The sequence below is a fragment of the Bubalus bubalis genome, chromosome 3 (assembly GCF_019923935.1).
Source record: "Bubalus bubalis isolate 160015118507 breed Murrah chromosome 3, NDDB_SH_1, whole genome shotgun sequence".
NCBI classification, from domain to species: Eukaryota; Metazoa; Chordata; class Mammalia; order Artiodactyla; family Bovidae; genus Bubalus; species Bubalus bubalis.
In genome coordinates this window covers 126,706,564-126,734,528 of record NC_059159.1, presented here as the reverse complement: position 1 = coordinate 126,734,528, position 27,965 = coordinate 126,706,564, and the positions used below count along the sequence as shown (strand labels likewise).

General features: G+C 41.3%; 1 protein-coding gene across 9 annotated transcripts in view; it reads right to left on the bottom strand.

Moving 5' to 3' along the window:
• The window catches only part of NR4A3 (nuclear receptor subfamily 4 group A member 3), a 42,686-nt gene that overhangs the window by 5,522 nt on the left and 9,199 nt on the right, over positions 1–27,965 (bottom strand). For 6 of the 9 annotated variants that reach the window (XM_025281795.3, XM_044940077.2, XM_025281794.3 and 3 more), the window contains 4 exons: positions 25,615–25,744; positions 24,983–25,155; positions 14,653–14,852; positions 11,444–11,622 (listed from right to left, as the gene is read on the bottom strand). In XM_025281795.3, coding sequence (XP_025137580.3) covers positions 11,444–11,622; positions 14,653–14,852; positions 24,983–25,155; positions 25,615–25,744 — 682 coding nt within the window. Of the gene's footprint in view, positions 1–11,443; positions 11,623–14,652; positions 14,853–23,651; positions 23,705–24,982; positions 25,156–25,614; positions 25,745–27,965 lie in introns of those variants that run through there. The other 3 variants (XM_025281799.3, XM_025281800.3, XM_025281798.3) reach the window with 3 other exon arrangements.

Below are 27,965 nucleotides of genomic sequence, written 5' to 3'. Positions count from 1 at the left end.
AGAAACTAATACAACACTGTAAAGCAATTATACTCCAATTAAAAAAAAAAAACAGAAAGGGATAAAATGAAGAAAAATAGGGAAAGTGTTGAGTAAAAAACAGTATGTCCTCATAATGGAAGATTCTGTAGACATCAAAAAGGACATGAAGGCTGTGAAGCAACATGGTGAAATATATACTATTACATTAAATAAAGAATGGAATACAAAATGGTATCTAAGCTGTGCTACCATCTATGCAAAAATTATTCTGATATCTAGAGAAGGGTGAATGGAGTAGGAAATGGCAACCCACTCCAGTATTTTTGCCTGGAAAAATCTATGGACTGAGGAGCCTGGTGGGCTACAGTCCATGGGGTTGCAAAGAGTCAGACACGACTGAGCGACTGAACACACACAGAGAAGAGTGAATGGAAACAGAAAAGTGAAAATATTCATGAGACTGTCAGATCACCCTTTTCTTTTAAAATATCCAGGTTAATGGTATTGGTATAACAATGTTAAAAGAGAACAAACTGGGATTTGGTCCTTTGTGAAACCTTTTTGTTGCTGTAACATGATCAAACAGTCATCCTGCTGATAGTAAATTCTATTAAATCCTGAGATATATCAAATTAGGTTCATAATGCAGGGAGAGATGCTTTTCCCAGAATAAAATACCAATCCATTGATTTAAGCTTTCCCTTCCCTTCCATGCCTCATGTCTTGCACTATATTCAGGATCCTATATTCATTATCAGAAGAAAGAAACTGAGCAATGTGTGGGCTGGATTTCAGGAGGGGGTTGATTATGGAACCCTGTAACCAGACTTTCTCATGGCCAAACTCGCAGAAGGTGCCTCAGAGTTTTCCCTGCTCTCCAACCAGTTGTGACTGCTCGATAACTATGGCAACCATTATTTATTCAGTGAATTCAAGTGGAGATCGATACCTCCTGCCAGCTGGATCAACCCTAGGCCTGGAATTCCTTGAGGAATTCAGAGACACTCCTGTTAGAAGCCAAAGGCACCTTCTTTGTTGTGTTGAACAGCTACTGGATTTGTGGCTTCTTTACTCTTTCAAAAGGATTGAAATAAAATTCAGTCTCCAGGCAAACTACTGCCAGCAGTCAGTAAGATTTTCAAATCACTAGGGAGTCACTAAGTGTCTGAGACCTTCCCCATAATCTGAAATTCCTTAAAACCCCAATCACTGACATTTTAGTTTAAGGGAACCTCCCTTTCTTATTGCAGCTTGGTAAACATGGCTGCAGAGCTGATATACAGAGAGTTCATAAATTGTAGGGGAAATTAGACATTTGGATTTTCCCCCTTCCTATATACAGATTTCAGTTTAAGATCTTTGTCCAATTAAGTAAAGCAAGCTTCTCGGTATTTCTTGCATTTTGATCTACATCATTTTTATCCAATATGTATTTTAACTCAGCTTCATGTATTCATAACTTTAAAATACAGATTCTGTAAAGAATCTGCCTGCCAAAGCAGGAGATGCCAGAGATGTGGGTTTGATCCCTAGGTCGGTAAGATCCCCTGGAGGAGGAAATGGCAACCCACTCCAGTATTCTTGCCTGGAGAATTCCATGGACAGAGGAGCCTGGCAGGTTCCAGTCCTTTGGGTTGCAGAGTCGGAATGAGCATGCATGCCCACACATATGGATTTATGTGTCATAACCATAGAATATTTGAATTGGAAAGCATTTGAGTCATTTAGTTCAAACTCTCTCCTAAGACAAGAGTCTCCACTACAAGATACCACAAAGAAAGTGCCTGACACCAGCCAGACTGGGAGTTTACTTTTACACCCTGATAATAAAAATATATTTAATAGTACTTTACATTACATTCTAAAAATTTAGATTATTTTATTGTTTTATTATTTTATTCACCATAACTCTATGAACTAGGCAGGGCAAAGATAATCTTTATTCAATGAATAAGAAGGTTAAGGCACAGAGAGTTAGGTGATTTGCCACAGTTAAAATTAACAAGTGGCTCATTTCTTTCATGCCAAGTCCAGAGATATTTCTATTATATCTGGTTGCCTTGAACATTGTTAGAATGTCCCTTCTCTTCCTGAGATGAACTCAGCCTCCCTGTAACTCCCTCCTACTTTCTGTGTATCTAATTAGCTAATTGACTAATTGCTTCTTTCAACAAATATTTGAGTATCTGTTCTGTGCCAAGCAGCTTTATAGCCACTGGGGTTAGAACAGTGTACAAAGCAGAGCAACAACTTCCCTGGTGGCTCAGATGGTAAAGAATCTGCCTACAATGCGGCAGACCTGGGTTTGATCCCTGAGTCAGGAAAATCCCCTTGAGAAGGGCATGGCAACCCACCCCAGTATTCTTGCCTGGAGAATCCCACAGACAGAGGAGGCTGGTGGGCTACAGTCCATGGGGTCATAACGAGTTGGACACCACTGAGCAACTTTCACTTTCTGTGCCAAGCAGTGTTATAGCCACTGGGATTAGAACAGTGAACAAAGCGAGCAACAACAGATTGCACTTCTAACCTGCCTCGTGTTAGTATCTAAAGACACTGCTGGATTCCTGTGCATTCTAGCTAGCCATGCAGTAGACATCTCTGCTAGGAGAGAGAGGAAGGCAGGGAGGCAGGGAGACAGGCAGTGGGGAGAAGGGGTGGGAGGGAGGGAAGGAGAAGGTACGAAACAGAGAGAGATGGGGAGAGACTGAGTGAAAAAATGAAGCCATTTAGCTTTGTGCTCCTGTTCTTCCCTCTTCACCAGGTTAACATGTATTCATCCTGTAGATTACAGACCAAATATTTCTTCAAGGAAGCTTCCCTTTTTACTCCAAATCTAGATCTTGTTCTCCTGTGGCATTTTCTCTATTTTTTTTTCCCTTTGAAGGATATAACAGGTTGAAATCAGGTATTTTTTTGTGACCAATGCCTGCCTCTTCCATTAAATGTAAACCCCATGGACTGTTGCTCACTTTCTCACTATTGTATGGTTATTATTTGCAGTTTAACAAGATGTCCAATAATTTGCATGCACGTGAAAGTTGGAGAAGCTGTTGTTACAGTCAATCCCAGTCCCCATAAGATGTTTGATACAACATACAACTAGCATTCATTCAATCTCGGTAAATCTCACTCCTCTAGGCAGGAACTCACTCCCCATGGCTGCTTATTCCAATTTCAAATAGTTCTGTCTTTTAGGAAGCTTTCCTTATGTTGAGCTAAATTTTGCCTTCCTACAGTTTACAGTTCTGCCTCTTAGGCCCACACAAGAAATGCCAAATCCTCTTCCTCATGGCAAGGATCAGGGGGTAAGGAAAGGAGTGATGGTACCATTAGCAGCCTCAATAAGGAAAAGTAACTTCTTTTGACTTTGAACAGATCCTGGCACAGGCCAACTCAGTAACAACAATAATATAGGTCCAGCCAAAGGGGAAGGATAAGAGAGCACTTGGGGAGAGATGTGTGTGTGTAACTCAGACACCCACTAACAAACAGGACTTCCTGCTCGGAGTTCTACTTCTTTCTCTGGGAAGTCATCTCACTGCTACTTCTCATGTCATAACATCCTTTCCTGACGGGCAGTCCCATAGACGCTGAGCCCACACTGATCAGGAAACCACAAGTCAGTCAGCAACCTGTGCTCAGGCTGTAATAGTGCATTTCAGGCTGTCTTTGATTTATTAGAGCAGGTGTCTGTCTCCCCAATGAGACCACAGATTCTTCAAGGATAAGGGATTTTATGCCTGGCACATAGCAGATGTTCAATAAATATAGAGCCACTCTGAATTAAAATAAGGTAGTTCTCAGGAATTCTGACTATCTTCTAATAATAAAGTAGTGGACTAAAAATAAATAACACAGATTTTCCTAATTTGGGACACTTTCTGCAATTCACAATTAACCCATTCATTCAAGCAATATTTACCTTATGCCAGACACTTTTCAACGCTAAAGTAATTATAAAGATGAATAAACCTCTCCCTTCCCTTAAGAAATCCTGACTCTAGCTGGAAAAGAAAGACCCAAAGAAATTGCTTAATGTGATGTGCACAAACAACTGTAGGGAAGCATCAACATTTTGGGGGGCTTCAAAGGTGGTGCCAGTGGTAAAGAATCCACCTGCCAATGCAGGAGACATGAGAGATGCGGGTTCGATTCCTGGGTCGGGAAGATCCCCTGGAGTAGGAAATGGCAACCCACTCCGGTATTCTTGCCTGGAAAAACCCACAGACAGAGGAACCCGGCTGGCTACAGGCCACAACACTGCAAAGAGTCAAACATGATTGAAGCGACTTATGGATTCTTAGAACTGCCAGCTCTTCTTGGAAGTAAAACTTGTGCCATTTAGGGTAATAATAATAAAGATTTGTCTAATTTTTTTTTCTGTAAAGTACACATTAAGTCATTCAATCTTTACAAGAAACCTACATGTAGACATCATTATCCCTGTGAAAAAGGAGAAAACTGAGATTCAGAGAAGGTAAGGAACTTGCCCCAAATTGCACAGTTAGGAAGTAAGCATGGTGAAGACTTGAACCCAGTCCTCCAATCTCCAACTCCCATGACATCCCTTCTCCACTACCATTTTTTTTTTTAATATGGCCCTGCCAAGTTTTACATTTAGTTTTCCTTGCAATGTAGCTGATGGCTATATGCAACAGAAAAACAGAGTAACCAGGTAACCATTTTGAGTGAACAGGGGAGCTCTGAGAAGACAGGTGCTGGAGGGTGTGGCAGGATCAGCCACCTACTGGGTTCTGCCATGTCACTGTTTCACTGCTTTCTGCCCCCTCCTCAATCTCAGAGTTCACATTCCCATAAGACAAAAGAGAAAGACTACAGAAAGAAAAGAAAAGAATAGTTTCTACCTGATGGAAGACATGAGTAGGGAATGAAAGCCATGGGGAACATTGATTTAATGTAGTGTCTTGCAAAATGGCATTTGGGCACTCAAGATTCTCTCTACTAGCTGGTCTAAATCTGCCTTTCCAATGTTCTTCCTCTTTAACTCTATGTGCTGTGCTTAGTCACTCAGTTGTGTCTAACTCTTTGCGACCCCATGGACTGTAGCCCGCCAGGCTCCTCTGTCCATGGGGATTCTCCAGGCAAGAATACTGGAGTGGGTTGCCATGCCCTCCTCCAAGTGATCTTCCCAACCCAGGGATCGAACCCAGGTCTCTTGCATTGCAGGTGGATTCTTTACTATCTGAGCCACCAGGGAAACCAGCAAATCCTGGAGTGGGTAGCCTATTCCTTCTCCAGGGGATTTTCCTGATCCAGGAATTGAATCCAGGTCTCTTGCATTGCAGGTAGATTCTTAACCAGCTGAGCTACCAGGGAAACCCCTTTCACTCTATGGGAAATGCATTTTACTCTGCGGTTAGATCATAATCATAAGCCATAAGATAAATATTACATAGAATCAATATTTTTCCCTGAAAATTCTTTAAATTTCTCCAGAGTACAGGACATACTGTCAGCTCTCACCATCAGAAGCAGGGAGTCCTTGGCCCACAGTGGATTCATGTTTTCTTTTTCATGCTCATTCTAAGATACAGCATCATCAAGTGCAGTAGCTTGTACTCTTTTAGTTTTTCTGTTCTTTCTACTGAGATTACATATAGGATTTAAAAGACCTACTGTATAGCATAATGGCCTATATAGGAAGAGAATCTGAAAAACAGTAGATATATGTATAACAGATTCACTTTGCTGTACACCTGAAACTAACACAACACTGTAAATCAACTATGCGCCAATAAAATCTTGAAGAAAAGGAAAAAATAAAAAAAATACATAATGCAACTCCAGCTCCTTGCTTTTCCCCAGACTGTGAAGAGTTCCCCTGCCATGCCCCTGCTATGCAGTTTCCTCCATTGCACAGCGGAATGTCCTTCCTCTAAACGGTCTCATTTCTCGATGCCATCTGCTTGGGAAGCCATGCATGACCAGTACCTCCATTTTCCTTTACCCCCAAAGTGCTAGCAGTAATCTGAACTTCCCCTGCCCTGAATCTATCCCTTTTGAGGATCTGAGCACTCACTACCATGCACTGAGTTCACTACATCAACACATGTGACTTCCTAGTAGACCATACACTTTTCTGCTGTGAATTCTGACAGCAGAATTCACACATGGCTCATCGGCTCATCTTTGCATCCCTAGAGACTGTCACCGTGCCCCACATATAGTAGGGCCTCAATATTTACTTAGTGAACAATACTTATAAAATGGTAATTCCATACTAACTTTTTATTTGGGAGAGGGCTTCTTATTTATTACACATACTTAACTGCAACTAGATATTACCTCATTGGTATTCTATCAGAAGCAAAGCGTTTCCATTACTCCTATGTCAGAAATATAGGAGTGGTTAGTGTAGATAAAGTGAGGACGTAAAAACACGTAAAAACATGTGACAACCACAACTGTGGGGAACTTCCTTTTACTGTGCGAAAGGAGAGTGATCTGAAGAAAACCATTTCCTGCCCCACCTCGCCACCTAGTTTTTTATCAGGGCACAGAGACAGAAGTGGAGGAAGAAAAAAAAAAAAAAAAGAATTAGGAAAAAAAGTCATGTTTGTACAAACTACCATTGTGGTACAGATTCTTAATAACTTTCCTGGAAGCAAGACTGATTAAATGTCTAAAACCCCATTTCCTTTTGATGAGTTCTGTGTGGTTTGGAGCAGACAATTTGGGGACAAATTTTCTCCTGCCAATAGCCCGACTGATATTCCACAATCACCTTTTATGATCAATGGAGCTTTCTCAGAGGTCAAGATTTCAGGGAAGCCCACGTTCAAATGAAAATTAATATCCATGACAAAGTGCACTGCTGGGGCTCAGGCACTGCCTTTTCTGCCATTTCCTGAAGTTTTCACACATTTCAACCCCTCTCCTAACCAGCAAATCACAGACAGAGTTCTGCGAGATCCAGAAATGAGAGAAGAGGCCTTGTTTTTCTTGTGTATTATAACTATAGCACCTGTAGCAACCAGCTCTGCACAGGCCTTGGGACTGACAGCAGGGCCTGGAAGCACCCCATCAAGGACTGGGCCCTTTGTCAGAGCCTGGTAAGTGGAGCCGAATTTCTTTAATATCACTGTCTTTCTTCAAGCCTCTCTCCAGCGTCCTAGGAGATATTCACCAAACACACTGCCTTCTAAGGCTACCACCTGTTTCCTCATGCTGCCGAGTTTGATTTTGGACTGCTAGGGTTTGTGGAAAGGGCAGGCATGTGCCTGATTTGAGGGAGTCCCTGTTACTATCCCTCCAGGATGGAAGATAAATGCAGAGAGCACCTGTTCTGAAACCAGTTTGGCTACATCACAAACCTAGTTATCTGTCATCCTTGCTGCCACCAGAGGGAATAGATATTATTATCCCCATTTTACAGATGGGGAAACTGAGTTCAGAGAAATGCATTTCTCAGTAGCATGCACTTACTAAATACGTGATCTCAGATTCAAACCTGGGGTGGTGGTCTCCAAAATCCTTGCAATTTCTGCCATGCCAACCTGCTGCCTCTCTGAGCAAGTCTCCACATAAATGGGCAAAAGCTGAGCAGCTATAGTTGGCTCAGCAGCAAAGGATCTGCCTGCAATGCAGGAGATGTGACTTTGATCCCTGGGTTGGAAAGATCCCCTGGAGAAGGAAATTGCAACCCACTCCAGTATTCTTGCCTGGGAAATTCCATGCAAAGAGAAGCCTGGCGGGTTACAGTCCGTGGGATCACAAAGAGTTGGACACATCTTACTGACTAAACAGCTGCAGCAGCAAAGCATCTGTAACTGCTGTACACACAGCAAACTGCAGGCAGAGATGGGACTAGCACCACCTTCTCCTAATTCCTAGTCCGTATTCTCCACACTGAACTGCCCATCTCTCCAGGTTGGGATTGCCTGGCACTCACATGCTGTGACCTCACTGTTGTCTATTAATTTCTACTTAAAGGGTAAAACAAAAAAAGATGTCAGCCTCAGGACCACCTCTTAAACCAAACTTTCATACCTGGACTGGCTTTTTCCCTCTCAGTCTCTTTCCTGCTAAAATCTGTGCTCAAAACCAGCTGTCAGGGTCAGTTCAGTTCATTCGCTCAGTCGTGTCCGACTCTTCGCGACCCCATGAATCGCAGCATGCCAGGCCCCCCTGTCCATCACCAATTCCCGGAGTTCACTCAAACTCATGTCCATTGAGTCGGTGATGCCATCCAGCCATCTCATCCTCTGTCATCCCTTTCTCCTGCTCCCAATCCCTCCCAGCATCAGAGTCTTTTCCAATGAGTCAACTCTTCGCATGAGGTGGCCAAAGTACTGGAGTTTCAGCTTTAGCATCAGTCCTTCCAAAGAATACCCAGGACTGATCTCCTTTAGAATGGACTGGCTGGATCTCCTTGCAGACCAACGGACTCTCAAGAGTCTTCTCCAACACCACAGTTCAAAAGCATCAATTCTTCGGTGCTCAGCTTTCTTCACAGTCCAACTCTCACATCCATACATGACCACTAGAAAAACCATAGCCTTGACTAGACGGACCTTTGTTGGCAAAGTAACGTCTCTGCTTTTCAATATGCTATCTAGGTTGGTCATAACTTTCCTTCTCAAGAGTAAGGGTCTTTTAATTTCATGGCTGCAGTCACCATCTGCAGTGATTTTGGAGCTGTCAGGGTAGACTTTTCTAAAATGCAAGCCTGGCCATGATGCTCCTCTCTATGGATGCCCACTGCTCTCAAGATAAACCCCAACCTTCTCATCCAAGTGTGAAACATTCTCCATGCTGTGCCTCACCTTAACCTATCACACCTGTCTCACTTCCCATCACTCTGGTTTTTAGACCTGAAATGTATGACAGCCACATTTTCAATGGCTTTAGCAAATTTATATTTATGCCTAGAATTCTCACTCCTTCCATTTTAGCTTGGAGATATCCTATGTTTTTATCAAAGACCAGCTCATGCTGCCTCCTTTTTTTTTTTCCTGGTTTGGATATATTTACATCTTAAAAAAAATTTTTTTTAATGGAGTATAGTTGATTTACAATGTTGTGTTAGTTTTAAGTGTACAGCAAGTTGACTCTGTTATACATATACATGTATTCACTCTTTTTTAGATTCTTTTACACTACCTCTTTTGAGATGACCATCTCCCACCATGGGTCTCTCAGCACCTTGTACCCACTCTCACATCCCCACCTTGGCACTCAGCACTTTGTATCACATGGATTCTTTTGCGTGCTCTATCTCTTCCAGGGATATGTGTTACCATCTCTGAAAACCCACTGAATTGCAGCAGAGTGCCTAGATCAGGGAATACTTGTAGATGAACTATACTCAAAACCCATTTCCATAGAGATGTGCAATGTGTTGGCTTTACTCACTGAAAGCAAAGGTTAGCTGGCTCTGGGTTTTGTGTCTGTTTTTCTAAATTAACTAAATTTCATACTTTCTAGCTTTGAAGGTTTAACTGTTCTAGGAAGAGTTGAATGATTTTAAAACTGAACTGGAGAGCTTCAGTGGAAAGCTAGCCTTTGACCCAGGTTCATTCCAGTCCTGCTGGAGTGAAACGTTTGTGCCTTCAATGTGTTTCTTTTCTTCAGGTGCTGCCTTATGTGTGCCATTTGAAAGACCCCTTAATCAAATCCATACTCTTGGAGACTGTTACTTTTTGTTTTGTCAATGGTTTCTTTGTAAGCCTCTGGCAGGGGAGACTTCTCATTCAGGACCAAAGACCAGGAGGAGTCAGTTTCCACTTGGAATCCTGAGGGAACTGGTGTCCTGTTCCTCCCATTGCACACACCTTTACTCTTCTTGGCCTTTATGTAAACCATCAGATGATGAACCAGCTTAGTCTGTTAATGTACTCAGACATATCTCCCTTTAGCTAACAGGAGACGTCCCAGGGAGGTGTGTGTAAGCATATTTCTGATGCATCAGAGAGAAGGGCACGTGTGTGCCCCAGGATGCATTTGGCCCTCTGTGAAATGCATCACCAGCCTAAAAAAACATGTTTTCCACAGCCAAGAGCATGTCAAGAATCTGAAACTTAATTCTCAGTCCAATGACCTAGCCTGTACTTGAGTCTGATGAAAAGGATGGGAGGTGAAACCCGCTCTGGCTAGCCTCTTCTGGAGCCTCCATCTACTGTCACTACCTCACCAGGCCCCAGTTTGAACAAGAAGGATGAGATCGAACAGGAAACTCTGAAAGTATGAAGGAGCAGAGGGGAGCTGGGACCTCAAGCAGCTACAGGGAGATGGTGTTCCCTTTCTTATCCACTATGCCTTTGTTTTTCTTTGTCATTCTGCCTTGGAATCGTTTACCTCCCAAAAGATAGACAGGAAGAGACATCTAGGGGGAGAAAGGCATAGCAGAGAAGCTGAATATGTTCTAGGCTTCTGGTTTAAACCCTTAAAGTAGTTGAGTTGAACCATTTTTGCTGTATATGAATACCCATTTTCCTCAGTCCTCTGCCAATTAAAGCTGCTAAATAAAGCTGTAAATAAATAAATGTGTGTTTTATGTGTATGTAGTTCTTTGGTTTTACTTTGGGTTACTAGCCAAGGACTGGGGAGAAGCAAAGACCCACCCCTCTGTCCCAGAGGACCAGGCTGGTTATGGTAATCATCCTTCAAAAGCTCCTGTAAAAATAACCCTGAAGCAGTGAGTCCAACTGCCCACAGTGACCCTGTGGAAATTTAGATTTTCATATAACTGGGTTTACTGACAATAACCAAACCCACTGGGAATCTTCTGTCCTGGAAGTTCATGACAATAAGTTGCAGCTGTGTGTCTCCTGTTTTAAACTATGATAAACCTAGTGGGGCGGAGAAGGCAATGGCACCCCACTCCAGTACTCTTGCCTGGAAAATCCCATGGATGGAGGAGCCTGGTGGGCTACAGTCCATGAGGTCGCTGAGAGTCGGAGACGACTGAGCGACTTCACTTTCACTTTTCACTTTCATGCATTGGGGAAGGAAATAGCAACCCACTCCAGTGTTCTTGCCTGGAGAATCCCAGGGACGGTGGAGCCTGGTGGGCTGCCGTCTATGGGGTCACACAGAGTCGGCCATGACTGAAGCGACTTAGCAGCAGCAGCAGCAATGGGGGACTTTTCTGGTGGTTCAGTGGTAAAGAATCCACCTGCCAATACAGGAGGCGTGGGTTCGATCCCTTGGTTGGGAAGATGCCCTAGAGAGGGAGATGGCAACCCACTCCAGTAATCTAGCCGGGGAAAGCCTATGAACAGAGGAGCCTGGTGGGCTACAGTCCATGGGGTTGCAAAGAGTCAGACACGACTTAGCGTCTAAACAACAACAAACTCAGTGGATTTCAGCAAAGTGGGGCAATCATTTTCCTAATTTCCTGTGTTTGTGGGATAGCCAAAGCCAGAATCAAACATAAGCCAGGAAAAGAGAGAGGGGGAGACACAGTCCTTTCACGTCATGTCAGGGTGGCGCTTACCTGTGACCATGCTCAGTGCTGACAGGCAGGCTAAGGCTTGGATATCAAGGTTCAGGCTCTGCAAACTTAAGGAAAAGTCTTTAATGGAGTCGAGCCACTCCCCAAATCCACGAAGGCACTGAAGTCGATGCAGGACAAGTCCATTGCAGAACACAAACTTATCTTCAGCAGTGTTTGACCTACGAGAGAAAGTCATAGGGGGGTGAGGATAGAGACACAAAAATAGGTCTGTTCAATCTGTCCAGTGGGATAACATCATAATGCACCGGTACCTGCACAGCTTTGGGCAGCCTTCACAAACCCAGTGTGGTGCTGTGAAACCCGCCCAGACACTGTCAATGAACAGCCCTGGGATAAACAACCACTGCTAGTGGTCTGACTTCCCTGGTAAGCCTCAGCCCTGGAGATGCTCAGAGTAGGGCGTTTGCTCTCTTAGGTTTAGAAGCAGTTTCTGGCTTGCCCTGGGATGGATGCTGGAAGTGAAGCCCAGTGCCCTATCTCTCTGTGCCATGAACATGAGACTGTTCCCTTCAGTGCTCCTTCGCCAGGACTTCTCTTTCATTTTCTTAAATGTCGAAAACTGATAAGGCCCGAGGTTAGACACTACAATTCCATTGTGCAGACTCTAAAAACACCAAGTCCTCTCAAGCGCCAGAAATCAATCATAAACTGAACAATGGTCTAAAGTAAAAAGAGTCCTTGTTTTGTACTACATTCTCCACTTTTAACAGTGGGGCTGTAGAGGGCTATTTCTCAATCCATCCTGATAGTTTATGTTATGTCCACAGTGATCCCATTCTTTTCTCAGGAACGGCACCCTGGAACTTCTAGTTAGCACCACTTCTCTGTGGAGCCTTGGGCACTCCTTTAATCTTTCTGCATTTCCTTATCCTTATCTATAAAACAAGAATTCTAATTGCTACCTCCAAAGAATGTTGTGGGAATTAAATAAAATAAAGAATTTGAAAGTCTATGCACAGTGCCTGAATACAAGAGGAGCCCAACCAGTGTTGCTATGCTATGTTATGCTAAGTCGCTTCAGTCGGACTCTGTGCGACCCCACAGACACAGCCCACCAGGCTCCGCTGTCCCTGGGATTCTCCAGGCAAGAATACTGGAGTGGGTTGCCATTTCCTTCTCCAATGCATGAAAGAGAAAAGTGAAAGTGAAGTCGCTCTGTCGTGTCCGACTCTTAGCGACCCCATGGACTGCAGCCTACCAGGCTCTTCTGTCCATGGATTTTCCAGGCAAGAGTACTGGAGTGGGGTGCCATTGCCTTCTCCGCCAACCAGTGTTAGGTGTAACTAATTCTGAATTTTAGGTGGACCTTAACTTAATCTTAACTCTCCTTTAATTTTCAAATCTCTTGCTACATATTTCTCTCTCTTGGCCCATTGCAGTAACATGTTAATGTCTTTTTATTTTAGAGAAATAACTTCATTCATTCATTCACTCAGCAAATATTTCTTGAGCACAAAACCAGTGCCATTCCTTGGCTGGACACTGGAGAAAACCTGATGAATACGGCCTACATGGTGTCTGCCCTCATGGAGCTGATCATGGACTTAATCCTTGCTGCCTGCCTAATAGATAGTAGTCATATTGCTGATTCAGCTTGGCTCCTGCACATGCAGGATTGGCTGTAATTATGCTAATTACTGGCAGTCTGGTTGTAACTCCACTTTGGTCTCTCCCACAGATCCCTCCCCAGAGGCATGCATGCACAGAACAGAATGATTCAATCTCAGGGTTTAAAACCTGGACCTCAGATCAGTGGCATCAGAATTGCTAGAATATGACTTAAAAATGCAGATTTCTAAGTTAATATGTCACACTATGATTATATATATTTTTTCTTTTCCCTCATATTTCTTCTGATTTTTGCTTTATGTATCTTTGTTTCTTTGTTGTTAGGTGTCTAATGGTTTACGATGTCTATCTTCTTTGTGAATTGTACATTTCATCATTAAAAATATTCATCTTTCATTTAAAAAATTAATAAATACATAAAAAAAAGCAGATTTCTAGACTTGCTTCAATGTAGATCCAAACCAAAACAGCTGGGAATGAGGCATGGGAATTTGCATCTTAAATGAGAGTTTCTGGTAACATGATGTGAAACTGGGGAGTGGGTAGCAGGGAAGAGAAAGAGGGGAAAAGTGATGGTTTTTCCTATAATATTGGTAAAATGTTGGTACCATCTCCTATAAATATATAACTGAAAGGAAGCAAGGAAGATAGAATTTAAAATGCTACATGTGAACTTTATGGCAGAAGCTTAGATTCCAGGTTCTAGCTTTTTGAAAAATAAGTTTCTGTTTGTTTTTGATGTCACTGAGTGCGGTAAGGTGAACCAAATTTATTGATCCAGAAGCTGCTGCTGCTGCTGCTAAGTCACTTCAGTCGTGTCCGACTCTGTGCGACCCCATAGACGGCAGCCCACCAGGCTCCCCCATCCCTGGGATTCTCCAGGCAAGAACACTGGAGTGGGTTGCCATTTCCTTCTCCCTCTTGGAATAAATACTGGAGGCTGCAAAGCTGTGGGAACTCTTTAGCGCCCCCTCTGGTGTATCAGAAAGTAACACTAAATAGAAACCTGGGAGGTAAAGGCAATGCTGAAAATACTTGCTCCCAGGAAATACCTTATGTACCATGAGAATCTTCCTGGAATCACAGATTGATGGCGCTGCAAGGGGCTTTGCTGTGTGTCGTGCTTAGTCGCTCAGTCGTGTCTAACTCTTTGCGACCCCATAGACTAGCCAGCCAAGCTCTTCTGTCCATGGAGATTCTCAAGGCAAGAATACTGGAGTGGGTTGCTATCCCTCCTCGAGGAAACCTTCCTAATCCAGGGATCAAACCCAGGTCTCCTGCAGTGCAGGTGGATTCTTTACCAGCTGAGCTACCAGGGAAGCCCATCAATTGCCAAATCCAACCTTCTCATTTTATGAAGAAGGAAACTAGATTTCTGGTGAAGCAAGTGACCTGCTTAGGGTCTTACAACAAGTCTGTTAAAACTGAGACTAGAACCCAGGAGACCTGGCTACCAGCCCAGTGTTCGATCCACTGCTCAGTTTTTTTAATGCCTGGTCATATTACATATGTCCTTCTTGAGCAAACTTTTCACCACTGACTTAGTTAAAAATCCAGCAGGTTTCAAACTTCTTCAAAAGAAGGAGTGGACTAAAGGGAGATAAAAGAATAGTAATTACCTGATGGAAAGTCTGAGAACAAACAGCTCCAAAAAGGCTGATTCTATAAGTAATGTCTGATCTTCTTTGGGGAGATCAGTAAATCCGGGAATCTTTTCTGCCCAGCTTCTGGATACATCAATGGAGGCTGTTAGAAGGTTGTAGAACTGTTGTACATGCTCAGCATCTGTGCCTGCAGCAGCCTGGTCAGTGGGACAGTACTAGAATGCAAACCACAGAGAGCAGCGTTATCTCAGTCCAATAGGGCTGACAGCATCATTTGCTAATTGGCTCTTGCAAGATTGTCAATGCCTTCTCTTTTCAGGAGGGCTTTCTTTGACCACCAGAGCCCACTCTTAGTGTGATTGACAGCAGAAAGTGCTAGAAATTAGCATCCTCCCTGGAGAACCTCAGTCAGTGGGTTGGTGGATAACCAAGCCGTGTATCCCTTGGGTGGGGTAACTACAGTTCAATGCAGGTTCTAGGACTGTCTCCTAGAGCATTCCTTTGGGACCAAGTGTCAGCTGCCCATACGGTGTTTTATGTTATGCTGCATATTTTATTGCTTGCTTCTCTTACAAGTCTTAGTCCTCATCCCCCTAATTTCCAGCACCTTCTAATAAAACAATTTACACTCAAAGAAAAAAAAAAAGACTGTCAATGCCTAAATCTTTACTCTTTGGTCCTACAGTTTATAAAACCTTTTTGCATTCATAGTCTCATCAGATTCTCATGATAGCCCTGTGACATAAATAGAGTGGACTCTGTTACCACTTAAATAGGCAACGAAATTTGCCTAAGTCCCATGAGTGCACTGGTTTTCAGTTCTGACTGCAATTATCTGGGGAGCTTTAAAAAACACTCATGTCTGGGTCACATCCACAGAGATTCTAATTTAACTGGTCTGGGATGGGGACTGGTCATCAGGAATTTTTAAAAGCTCCCCAGGTGATTCCAAAGGGCTGCCAGTGTTGAGAGTCATTACCCTAGGGGGTTGTCTTTGTGAGCCTCCAGGATCCACAGAGTCCCTAAGGCATAGCTGTCTCCAAACAAGATGTTTAATTAACCCCTGGTTCTCAAACTGTGGTCCTTGGACCAGCAGCATCCGCAACACCTGGGAATGTGTTAGAAGCAAAAATCTCCAGCTCTGCCCCAGACCTACAGAATCAGAATCTCTGTGGGGAGTAGCCCAAGAAACTGTTTTATCAAGATCTCCAGGTGAATTCTCATGCACAGTGAAGTTTGAGAATCTTAGAATTAACCAGTTCAAGAAGATGAATGCTTACTGTTGATGGATTTCTGAGAGATAGAACAAAAAAGGAGGGATTGGGGGAGGAATGTGTCCTTGGCACGGCCCAGGCAGTAGGGTGCCATTAGACTCAGGACTTGTGGCTACTTAAATGAGTGAAAATCCTCTATCACACTAGCCATATTTCAAGTGCTCAATATCCACCATGTGGTGTAGAACGGGTTCTGTTGGACAACACTGACCTAGAGGGCTCCAGGAGAAGGAAGGTACAGGCAGGATTAAAGTCTCTACCCAGCTTTTAGCTATGCTGGTGGCCTCAGAGTTTTGCTTCAATCTTTGGAGGAAAATCTTTCCTGCTTCAGGCAGAAAGATTGATACAGCAAGGTAATAATCCAGGGACAACCAACAACAGAGACTTAAGAGATATGCAAAAACCTTCATGTAAATGTGCATCATTGCCTTCACAGAAACACAGCTGATGGTGCTTTTGTGTCTCCTTTCTCAGTTGATCTTCCAGGGGCATGGATTTTAATCCTTATTTTACAGATGAGGCAACTGAGACTCAAAGAAGCACAGAAAGGCTAACAGACTTTCCAAAGTTACATAACGAACAGTGGTACAGCCAAGACTTAAACATGCCTCTGTGATTTCCAGTCCTACACCTTCTGGCTATTAACAGTTCTGATATTACTAGCTGGTGGCCTAGGATAGTTTTTAGAAGTATTTTGCTTTGATCAATGGAAGACTAGAGTATATGTGTATATGAGAATTTACTCTGTAATAAAGGTTGCATTTCAAAAAAAAAAAGTATCTTGCTCTCCATGTATATATTCCTTGGTCTCATATTTTGTCACCACAGTGACTGGCACATAATTGACTCTCAGTGACTAAATGATAACCGTAACAAACCATTGTTGAATATTGTTCAATGAAAGAACAGTCAGGGGATGGAGGACAAAAAGCCAAAGAGCAGACAGGTGTTGACTGTAGAATTACATAGGTCTGAAGAAATAAGGCCCTTGTCTGAATTGGGTCTCTCCTCATCCCACTGTGTTTTCCCAAAAGGCATCATGAAATAACAAAAGAAACTTCAGACAAGGAACCCAATTACTTCAATCCTAGATTTCTCTAGGCCCCTAATTTGTGAAATAATGTAGCTCTGCTACTATAGTTATCTAGGGTAAATTAACTTTTCTGAGCCTCAGTTTTCTCCTCTGTACAATGGTGGTACTATCTTCCTCAACATTTTGTTGCAGTGATTAACTGTGATAACATATGTGGAAAACCTGGCACATAGAACATATTTAACACATGAAGACAGTAATGATACCGATAATGATTTTGATATTTAGAATTATCACTGTCCCTCAGCTCCCATATTATAAGATGAGGGATGAGGTTGAACTGGAAGGTTCCTAATTTTCAGCCTGACTTTCTAGGATCCCATAATATCAGGTCCAGTCCAAAGTCCTGGCTCCTCTATTCCCAATAATCTTTCCAGGGCTGGATTCTATTAATATGAAGCCCTGGATGTTCTGAGTTGGAATGGGAGGAAAGTAGGGTAGAAGGAAGCAGTCATCTCTCCTTTCCATGGATATTCAAGGATGACAGCATGATCTGGTGTCTCGGACACTCCCCACCACCTCCTTTTAGCACATGTACTATTAACTGGAGGAGAGTGGGGAGAAAAAGATTTTATTTTTAAACTTTCTCTTCTTACATGAATCTAATTCCAAATGTTCCCCACAGGCAGCATGAAATTCAAGGCAGCACCACGTTTAGAAAACTGATAGCACTACCTGTGAACCTCAGGTAACGGAGAGTTGAGGAGAGAATGTTGGATCAGACAGCAAATCTCGGGTTCCTCCTCCAGGCTTTGACACTGACTTGCTGTGAAGCCCTAGATTAGGCACTTAACTTCTCTGGGTCTGTTTCTGCCTCTGAAGTAGGAAGTGACTAGACTAGCCAATCTCTAAGATTCCTTTGGCTCTTGTATTCAGTTGTGTTTCTGTTATTGATTTCTAGTTTAATTCCAGGGTGGGTTTGATGGCAGACACTGTATGATTTCTATTCTTTTACAGCCCAGACCATCATCTATCCTGGTGAATGTTCCACATGATGGCTCTTGCATTCAATGATTCTAAACATTGCTAATCACATCAGGTATGATGGTATTGCCTAGAATTTGATACTAATTCAGCCTTATTGTTTCAAAGTAGGGTGTTAAATGGAGAGAAAAAGACTAAAGAAGGTCAAGGAATGGGACCTAACAGCTCCCTCCTGCACTGTTGTCCCTGAAAGCAGGGCTCACAACTCAATAATCTCCCTGCTTCCAATATTTGCTCAGAAGCCTCCAGAGCACTTAGCTTTCACCCAGGGTCCTCTGCAGGCCTCTGCCCCTGCTGGGCTCACATTTCATGCATCCTGAACACAGGGAGATGCAGTGGCTGCCTGTGTATGCAGTTCTCTCTGATGGAGTCCAGCAAGGAGGAAAGCCAGCAGGCCCTGTGTGCCAGACTCCAGCCAGATTCTCTGGGCTTCACCTGCAGTGATTCCGGTTCACATTCCAGAATTCTGGAGCCAAACTGGATTCAGTCTGAGCCACCAGTAACTAGGAGGTGACTGGAGGGTCAGCATCAACTTCTGGGGGTGAAAAATAAATCAACTGTCCCCTCTATTGAATATAAGGTTTAAAGAAACAGAACAAAACATATTAGAGTCTCTCTCTGCCTGGGCTAGAAGTTTATAAACAGCTTGCTGTGAAATGCTGAGCATGGGGTTGGAAGAACCAGACCCCAAACTCTGCTTTTGTACTCCCCTATATCGCTCCATCTCCGGGCTAAGCAGTTTGGGGTTCACCAAAGAAAATCTGGAATAATTTGTTTATTGATCATTCTAATCAGATATAGACTGAATACAGAAAGACCTTAAAAGTCAATCTTTTTTCCTCTTTATGTAACGTTGTATTCCAGCCTTTATGGATAATTGATCCATCAATAATCAGATTTTGCCACTACTCAAAGACACAGGATTGCATTTACTGATAGCTAATGTCTAATGCAGATTTCTCTGAAGGACTTAGATTGAGAATCTAGGACTGCAAGCAACAAATATTATTTAAATGAGTTGACACATTTCAAATGGTAATACCATGTATGTACAAGTCAGATTTCAGCCACAGCTAGGCCTAAAATAAATTATGCAAGACCTTTGGTGAACACCAGACCTAAAATTTAGCAATGTGATGTTTTCATAGCAGAGTGGAATCTGATACTCACTCTATCTAACCGTCAGTTGAGGCTAAATATGTAAAATGTCTTAAGAACATTTTATTTTCTCTTACAATGTTACTTTTCCCTGGGTCCTTATATTTCAGATGTTACTATTCTATGAGCCAAACTATGTATACATAGTCTTAGGATCTTACACTGTAAAAAGTGACACTTTCAAAACAGGCAATTAATACAGTTTTCCCCAAAATTTCTTCTTTTCTGATCTAATTGCCTCCCTTCTCTAAAAAAAAAACAAAAACAAAACCCCTAAACCCTCCTCTCTTCCCAAAATGGCATCACTGGAGTTACATATGGGTTTATTTTCTGTCTCCCTCACTGGCCTGTAAGCTCCATGAAGACAGGAGTTGCATCTTGTTCAGTAATGTGTCCACTGCTCTGGAAGAACTGTTCAGTGAGTCAGTTACTTTCTGTTAAATTCATATCTATTGCTCATTTCTTCTCAATGCCAGGCAAGTTGGGAAATAGGAGATTCGGGGTAAAATTGAATTGTTCTTATTAAATTATAATGATGGTTCTTAAACCTTAGTGTGCCAAAGAACCATCTGAGGCCTTTTTAAAACTGATTCCTTTTTAAAGCAGATTCCTGCCTGCTTTCCCCGTCCCCCAGTTCTGAGTCAGTAGGCCTGCGTGTAGCCCTGGGAATCTGCATTTTAAGCAAACACCTTGGCTCCTTCTGATACAGGCAGTCTGGGTACCACACTTTGGGAAATGGAGACCGGTACTGATAGGGGAATTGTAGCAGGTATAATGGTCACAGGGTCAGGGGATGAGAAGGCTGGAAGGGATTGTGGCACTGCATGTAGTCCAATCTTCTCGTCATTCAGATGAGAAAACTGAGGCCCACAGAGGGGCAGAAATGGCCTGAAATCATCCAGTGGGTTAGTGGCAATTTGAGAGGGTCTTTGAAGTAGCTTTAAGAAGGACTCTGCAGAATCTTCATGTAGTTTATACTTTGTAGGCCTAACATGTGCCAGCTACGTTGTTTCTTAGGCTATTTTGTTAACATATTTAAATGCCACTTGCTGGGGCCTGGTTGTATCTGTACTGTATCTTGTTTTTGGAGTCTGTTACAGTGCTAAGTGATACTCTTACCAGAAAACATCCTAGTTTGCTGGCAAATACTTAAAATGACCAACAAATGAGGATGTGAAGTACACTTTCTCATTAGGAACTACACAGGCTCTGAAGTCAAGTCCGGTATCTATATATACTTGTAATGCTAAATTAAAAGCAACTGTGGGGTAGAGAACAGCAACATTTTGAGGCGAAACAAATCAAATCTGACATGTTTTGACTGCACTGATATATAATGATCTGAGCTCACTTTTGAAGGAGAGAAGTCTGGCCCAAAGGAGAAGAGAAGGTCTCAGCGCCAGGAACGTTTCACAGAGGGAGGAGCAATCTTTCTGGCCTTGAAAACACCCTTCCCTCTGTGACTTGGAACAAGTCCTCCACCTCCCTGTCCCACAAACCAGGAAAACACCCACTTACTACCTTAAAGGCATATAGGCTGGGACAAGAAGATTAGAATGAACCTGTCTGGCAAATGTTTTCTCATTTCTCTGACTCACTGGGGGAAGGTAGCATCTTTAATAAATTGTTTTGGTCATGTTCAACTGTCTGACTTGAAACTGACAGTGCATTTTCTTATTTAAAATGTAATAAATTATGTCTACCACTATGCTATGGTTTAAGCAGGAATAAATGAAGAAGATACTTTCATTTTTCACCTGATTCACTTCTAAATGGTTTGCCTTTTTCAAACCATGAGTATATGTTACTCTTATTGTAATTTAAAAAATCTAATAAAGACTTTTATTTGAAAAAAAAACCAAACTAGTACATTTCCATTAAATAGAAAGGCAATATGGTGAGAAACATACTCTCTTGAGGGGTGAGATTTGGGTCTAACTGTTTGCCACTGACTTTAGGCAAGCCACTTAATCTTTTTAAACTTTTATTTACTCTTTGAAAATATGAATGTTGGATTAGATTACCTCAAGATCACCTCCAGTTCTCTGAATTCTTAAATAAAAACTTTAAAGAGAAGGTAATATGAAAACGGAATTACAATGAATGATATTTAAAAAATGACTGAAACCATAAATTATACCACATAAACTAAATATATGTGATGGTAACTGGCTCAGAGTAGACTTTCAATAAATTCATTTTGCTTCATTCACTTTATGTTAATTTTTTTTTAAGAAAATGAAGCAAATTCAATCTTGTGAAGTAACAATTACTTAACAGCACACATTCTTATATGTATATGTATACCTATTCACTTGCATTTAGGGACAATAAGGTAGACCCTAGAATCATGAAATCTTAGAGCTGGAAGGAACTTAATATCAGCCAAAACAACCTGTCTTCTTGTGAGGAACCCTTAAAGAGTTCTCCTTAAGTTTCTTCATACTTCCATAGCAGTTCTTGGAGCCAACAGAACTCTTTCTTGTCCTCAGAATGGACTGGAAAGGCCACTTCCTTCACCCTCTAGATCTGCCCTTGGGAGAACTGTCCTCTTGGTAACATGGCAAAAGTGTGACCTAGTCCCAACACACCTACTCTCTTTCTGTCTACATACTTTCATTTCTTCCAACTATCCCTTTCAAGTTTTCAGAAACAGTGTATCCATTGCCCTCTTAAATCCCAGCTTGGAACTGAACTCCATCCTTGAAGTGTGGACTGACAGCACAGAGCCCATGGGGCACCACGAAGTTGGTCCTGGTCCTATCCTTCTTCTGCAGAGGCCGAAGCTAATTTAGCATCCCTCCTTCCACCACCTGAACACACTGGTGGTTCTTACTGAGCATAGGGAATAGACTCCTGAGATCGTCTCAACATGAACCACTGACAAGCTAAGTCTCTCCCATTTAAAAAAATTCTAAATGCTGAGCTTCACATTTATTTTTGTTAACTTTCTCCATGATGGTTTCATCCATCCTGTTCCAACCTGTCGAAATCACTCTGAATGTTGATACTGACATCCATCATATTAGCGATCCCTCCCAGCTTTCTGTCATCTGCAAATGTGATCAGCATGCCTTCTATGCCTTCATCCAAGTTTTTGATGAAAACTCACTGTATTTTTTAAAAAAGACTTTTAATTTAATTGATTTGGGTCCAATTTTTGATAATTTTGTAAAGCTATCTAAAAGCAGGAGAATCCAAGCTATGAGGTTCGATCTGATTCCAAAACAATGCAATTAAAATGAATATGCTTTGCAAAACTGAGCCAGGCCCCAAAGGTAGTATCATCGTGACCCAGACTCTGGCATGGTCAATCTGCTATTTTGGACAAAGCTAACAATTAAATTGGATAAATGTTTGTTGATGAGGATGATGACTCTAGTCTAACACACTGAATGGTGTGGAAGCAAGCAAACACAGTGGATTGATTTTTCAGTGTGGAGACAGTTCCCAGCTGGGACAACTCAAAGTATGGGACAGGGTTTGCCACTGAATAACTAATTAGGCCATGTAGACCAATAATTGGATGATGTGTCCCCGCCATCATCACTTTGTGGACAAAATTCTTTGGACTGGCCATAGTCATTGCCAATGCCCTAGAACAACATCAGATTGTATGCTGTAGCCTCAGTGGAGGCAGTGCCAAGAAGCTTCATTAATTCAGACAGATTGCATAAGGGAAGGCCAGAGTTGGTTCTTGAAAAAGTCTTTATTCCCAAATGCTTTTCTATCACCCATTCTCACTGAAACCAGAGAGGCAGGGAATTTTGGTCTTAGGAGCACAGACTTTGTGGGGCAAATTGGACCCATTGGCTTCTAATTCTATCTCAGATACATATTAGCTAGGTGACCTTGGAGAAAGAAATGGCAACCCACTCCAGTACTCTTGCCTGGAAAATTCAATGGACTGAGGAACCTGGTAGGCTACAGTCCATGGGGTTGCAAAGAGTTGGACAAGACTGAGCAACTTCACTCACTCACTCATGTGACCTTGGGCAAGTCAGTTCTTTAGCCTTTCTCACTTTCAATCTCCTCATCTATGAAATGGCAATCATCACACTTACCTTAGTGGTTTTTCTACATAGCACCTGACATATGTAGTGTTTATACTCATTAAAGCATTCAACAAATGACAGAATAAGAAGGTATGGTCAAGGAGATAACATACAGGGTACTGAGCTAAAGCTCTGACAAGTATCTTATTTAAATTTTACAAAAACAATCCTGGGAAATAGATATTATTATTATTATTCCATAACACAGATGAGGAAGGTGAGATATTAAAAGATTCAATCAGTTGCTCAAGGTCACCCAGCTTGGAATGTATTGGTCATTCCAATACATGATGGTATTGGAATTTTACTTGAGGCCTGTACGGTTCCAAAGCCTTAGCCCTTTAACCACTGCATTATTCAGTTAAACTATTATTTGAGACTTGACTTCAGTCAAGAGATGCTACTTGTAATCAGAACAAGAGTCCTCAACCTTTGATGCTAAGGACCTACCATGCTTCTCATAGGAAGTCTTGTGCTCCAGAGTGCAAAGGAGGCCTCACAGCCTAAAAGGAGGGAGGGGAGGAAGGGAGGAAGATCACAGCAGGTATACCAATCACCCTTTCATTTTTATCAACACTACAACCTAAAAAGAGGGCAACGGCAGACACACTCACACTCTTGGCCAACCCTTCAACCAGAAGTTCAAGATACTGATTGGACCTGGAGAAGGCAATCTGGTAATTGCTACCAAGCCAAATCAACCAATTGGGGATCCCTTGACTGGTTTCTCTCTCCTCTGTGTGGAAACTGTGTTTCTAAGTTTTCTTGTCTTAGAGTGGGAGTAACTATTCTTACAGTTTATGGTTCTTTAAATGGTCGTTAGATGAGACAAAGTACCACAATGTCTAGCATGTAGAAATGGCTGAATAATTATGATCTTTTTCCTTTCTTTTTTTCTCTGGTGAGACCCTGCCTTACTAGAAGTTTGCTTTTCTAAGTCTCTTTTAAAACTGTCTTCCAGTAATATTCATACATTTGCTCAGAAAATCATTCTTCTTCATGTTATCCAAATTTCTGGGAATTTTCAGGTTTCAAACTGATGATATTTCACTATATCCCATATCAAATAAAAGTGTTGATATATTTTGGTTGACTTAACAACACTGGTGGTCATTTACAGTTTCAAATGTTTTCTCAACCATTGTTCCTATGTGACTGATGTTCAAAACATCCCTCTGAGGTTAAATATTGTAATCATCTCCACTGTAAGGATGAGAAAGCCAAGAGCAGGAGCCAGGTGACCCAGGCAGGAAGCAGCAGAGGCAACATTCCATCCCAGTCCTCCTGACACCTCCTGATGTCAAGGCCAGAGTTTGCTCCTCTCCATCAATGGTCTAATCCCTCTCCATAAGCAGTAGGTCAATCAATGCCAGTGCAAATGGGTAAACTGTTCAAGGATAACTTGAGGCTTACCCAGCTGGTTTGGTCACAATATGAAAAACACAGTAGTCATGTTGTCTAAAGCATGAAAGAAATGTACAAATTGTAATTCACCTGTGCAGATTTTCATTGGCACAACCATCAGGAATCCTGCAACAATGGGTATGACAGGTGCAGCACTGTCAGGGTCATTTGTTAAGGCATTTAGAGATTCAATAAGGCAAAAATTATTTGGTGCAATGGATGCACTGGAATTGCTAAGTGAAGTGAAAAAATAGAGAAACGATATGAAAATGGTTGAGCACAGTGCCAGACACAAGTCATTCAATCCAAGCTTATTACTAGCATCATGAATAGAGACCCTGATCATTCACTCAAAAGCAGGATATCATAAAACTTACTCTGGAATAATCAAGATCTCTGGGCGTTGAGTCTGTTAAAGCTCGGACAAGGGCATTCATCATACAGATCGGAGGAGAAGGTGGAGAGGGCTGAGAGGCTTCCTGCTGTAATGGGCTCTTTGGTTTGGAAGGCAGCCGACCTCTCCTCCCTTTCAGACTGTCTGTACGGACAACTGACACCAAGAGAAAAAAAGAAAAAACGTCTCCAAAGATATCCACAAACAGCCATAAATCACAGAAAGGAAACAAAACACTTTACAGTTGAGCAAATCGTTAATGAGACTGACCGTTTAAAGTGGAAAAAGTTTGGAGTAATATCCCCACAATGATTTAATGAGAGTTGAAACATGCAGCATAACAGCCACCCCATACGTACATTTGGTAATGAATTAGCCCTAAAAGTCTCCTTCTCAAATAGAAGAAAGATGTATGTACACAAGCTCTCTATTGATTTTGAGAAATTAGAATAAGCAGAACTCTGCTATTTTAAAATGTAAATACACCATAAAAATAAAATGCTGAAAGGAAAGGGAAACTAGGAAAATTCACCATCCCAATGTAAATATTAATTTTTTTCAGGGATATCTGAGAATATTTTCAAGCAAGTTGGATAAAAAGCATTATACCCATACCTTCTTTAACCATTCCGACACTGAGACACTTCTGAAATCGACAGTACTGACATCGGTTTCGACGTCTCTTGTCTACGGGGCAGTTTTTATTTGCCAGGCAAACATATTTTGCATTTTTCTGCACTGTTCTCTGAGGAAATACAATACACAGATAGTCAACTAATAGTTTCTGGAAAGAGGTAGGACCTGACAAGATGTATTTTAATTACAATGTGAAAAGCGACAGTGCAATTCGTATAATTAGATAAATTTAATTTCCTAACACACTAGCCTGCAGGAAAAACAATTTTATTAGTGTTAGCTGCTGACAATGAAAATCATCTCAGATTGTTCTGAAGCAAGTCTCAGGAGATATCCAAGTCTGAATGATAAAATCATATCTGAAATTACCAGGTCAACATATCATACCTTGGAGGATTAGATTATCTTCACTTTTAATATCCCCTTGGGAACAATTTTCTACTTGGTCCACTCCCCTGATTATTGCTGACCTTATTAAAATAAAATCAAAATTATCTGGGATATACTTTGTTGCCTATCACTATTGTAAGTCAAATATCACAGAAACTGGCTTTGTCCGCCAACAGAGATGAAATCATAAAAAGCAAAAAATGAGGACTTCTCTAGTTACAACATATAGGAAATAAAGTTTTAATGCAAAAACAAATCACTTAATCAGCCTTTGCAGTGTATTTTATTTTTAAAAGAATGGTAAACTGTCCATTTCTGACTTTTGAAAGTAAAGATTTAAAACTGGATACTAAAAACCACTATCACATCCAATAAAAAACAAACAAAAAAGAATGAGATAAAGAAAGGAATATGAGGGCCATATATTTTCAAGGAAAATTCCCATTAATAGGTTATGTCATAAATGACTATTGACATGAAAAAATAGCCATATTGTAAAAGATGCAACATTAAACTTGGGTCTGGATATAAAATAATGTTGTATTCTTCAGAATCACATACAATTTTAAAATGAAACATGAAATAATAAAAGATATTTTATGCTCCAGATACAAGAGAATGCTTGATTTAAAAAAATAAAAATAATCTGTGCAAATGGATGTATATTCATCACTCATTCAGAAGTTACCTGAATCTATTCAACTCCAAATAGAGCAGAAAGGTGAATTTATTTGGTAAGCCTGGGCTACATGAAAAAAAAAAAATCTAGGTAATCTAGGATTGGTGATCTATTTTGTGTCTAAAATTCTAGATTTACTTTCTATCTTTTTAAATTTTCAGCAATTCTCAATCCTCTTGTATCAGTTTTCACTCTATCACCTTTTAATTTCATTTTAAGGGATCGTTTCTAAACTGCTTATATAAAATTTAAAGCCAGATACATTTTCCCTGCTTTAGCAGGTGATTTTAGTTCAAAATGAGAAATTTCAAAAATACAACATACTTCTGATGTTTCCAGCATTTAAATTTGTAGCAGTCTGTAAGGGTAGGAAACTTGTGTTTCCTGAATGAAGCTCTCTTTCATTGTAATTAAAAGCTCTCTTTCAAAGTAATTTTAGAAAACTGTATTTCTTGTCATCATCCTCAAGGATATACCAATTTGAGTGCTGGTGGCATTTTGCTTCAGGTATATGTTTTCCCAATAACCTGAAACCTTCCTAACATTTGTGTGTGCCTGCACAACTGTTTAAGGACAGGGAGAGATCGTTATGGTTCAATCACTGAATTCCCATCATTAACTGCACTTCATGTCACATTTTTAAAGAATTCAATTTAATGGTAGAAAGCCACTGGGTAAAACCTGCTCCTGCTCCCTTAATTAACAGATCCGTGGGGTGGTTCTCCCCTATCCTACTCCCACCCATTCAAGTATAGATTTGTTTTCAAGGTATTGCTGTAGAACAAGGATGCTTGTTGGGGAACACAACTGACATTTCTAGACCAGAAATGTATTATCACTCCTGCATTTAGGTCAACTCTCAATTATTCAGGGGTGGTTATATTTATGGATTACTTATACTTCTTGTAATTGTTTTTCTTTCTTTTCCCTCTTCTGGCTGCCTGTTTGACTGCCTTTCAGTATTTTCACTGAAACACTGTAAAAATCAAATCTGCTGAAGAAATGGAGTTACTTGACAGAAAAAAATGACTAAAACTGACGGTTCTACATTTAAGACATCATAATCTAGCATACCTCTTGTATGGCGCTTAATATACTGTAAAATCTTTCCACAAACATTTTCTCATTTGTCTGCACAATTTAATTAATCACATGATTCCTATCTCCATCAAAAATAACTGTTGCTTATTGGTATGTATACCAATGTACACATGTGCATTTTTCATAAATATTTTGTAGTTTTCATTTACAATGTACTATT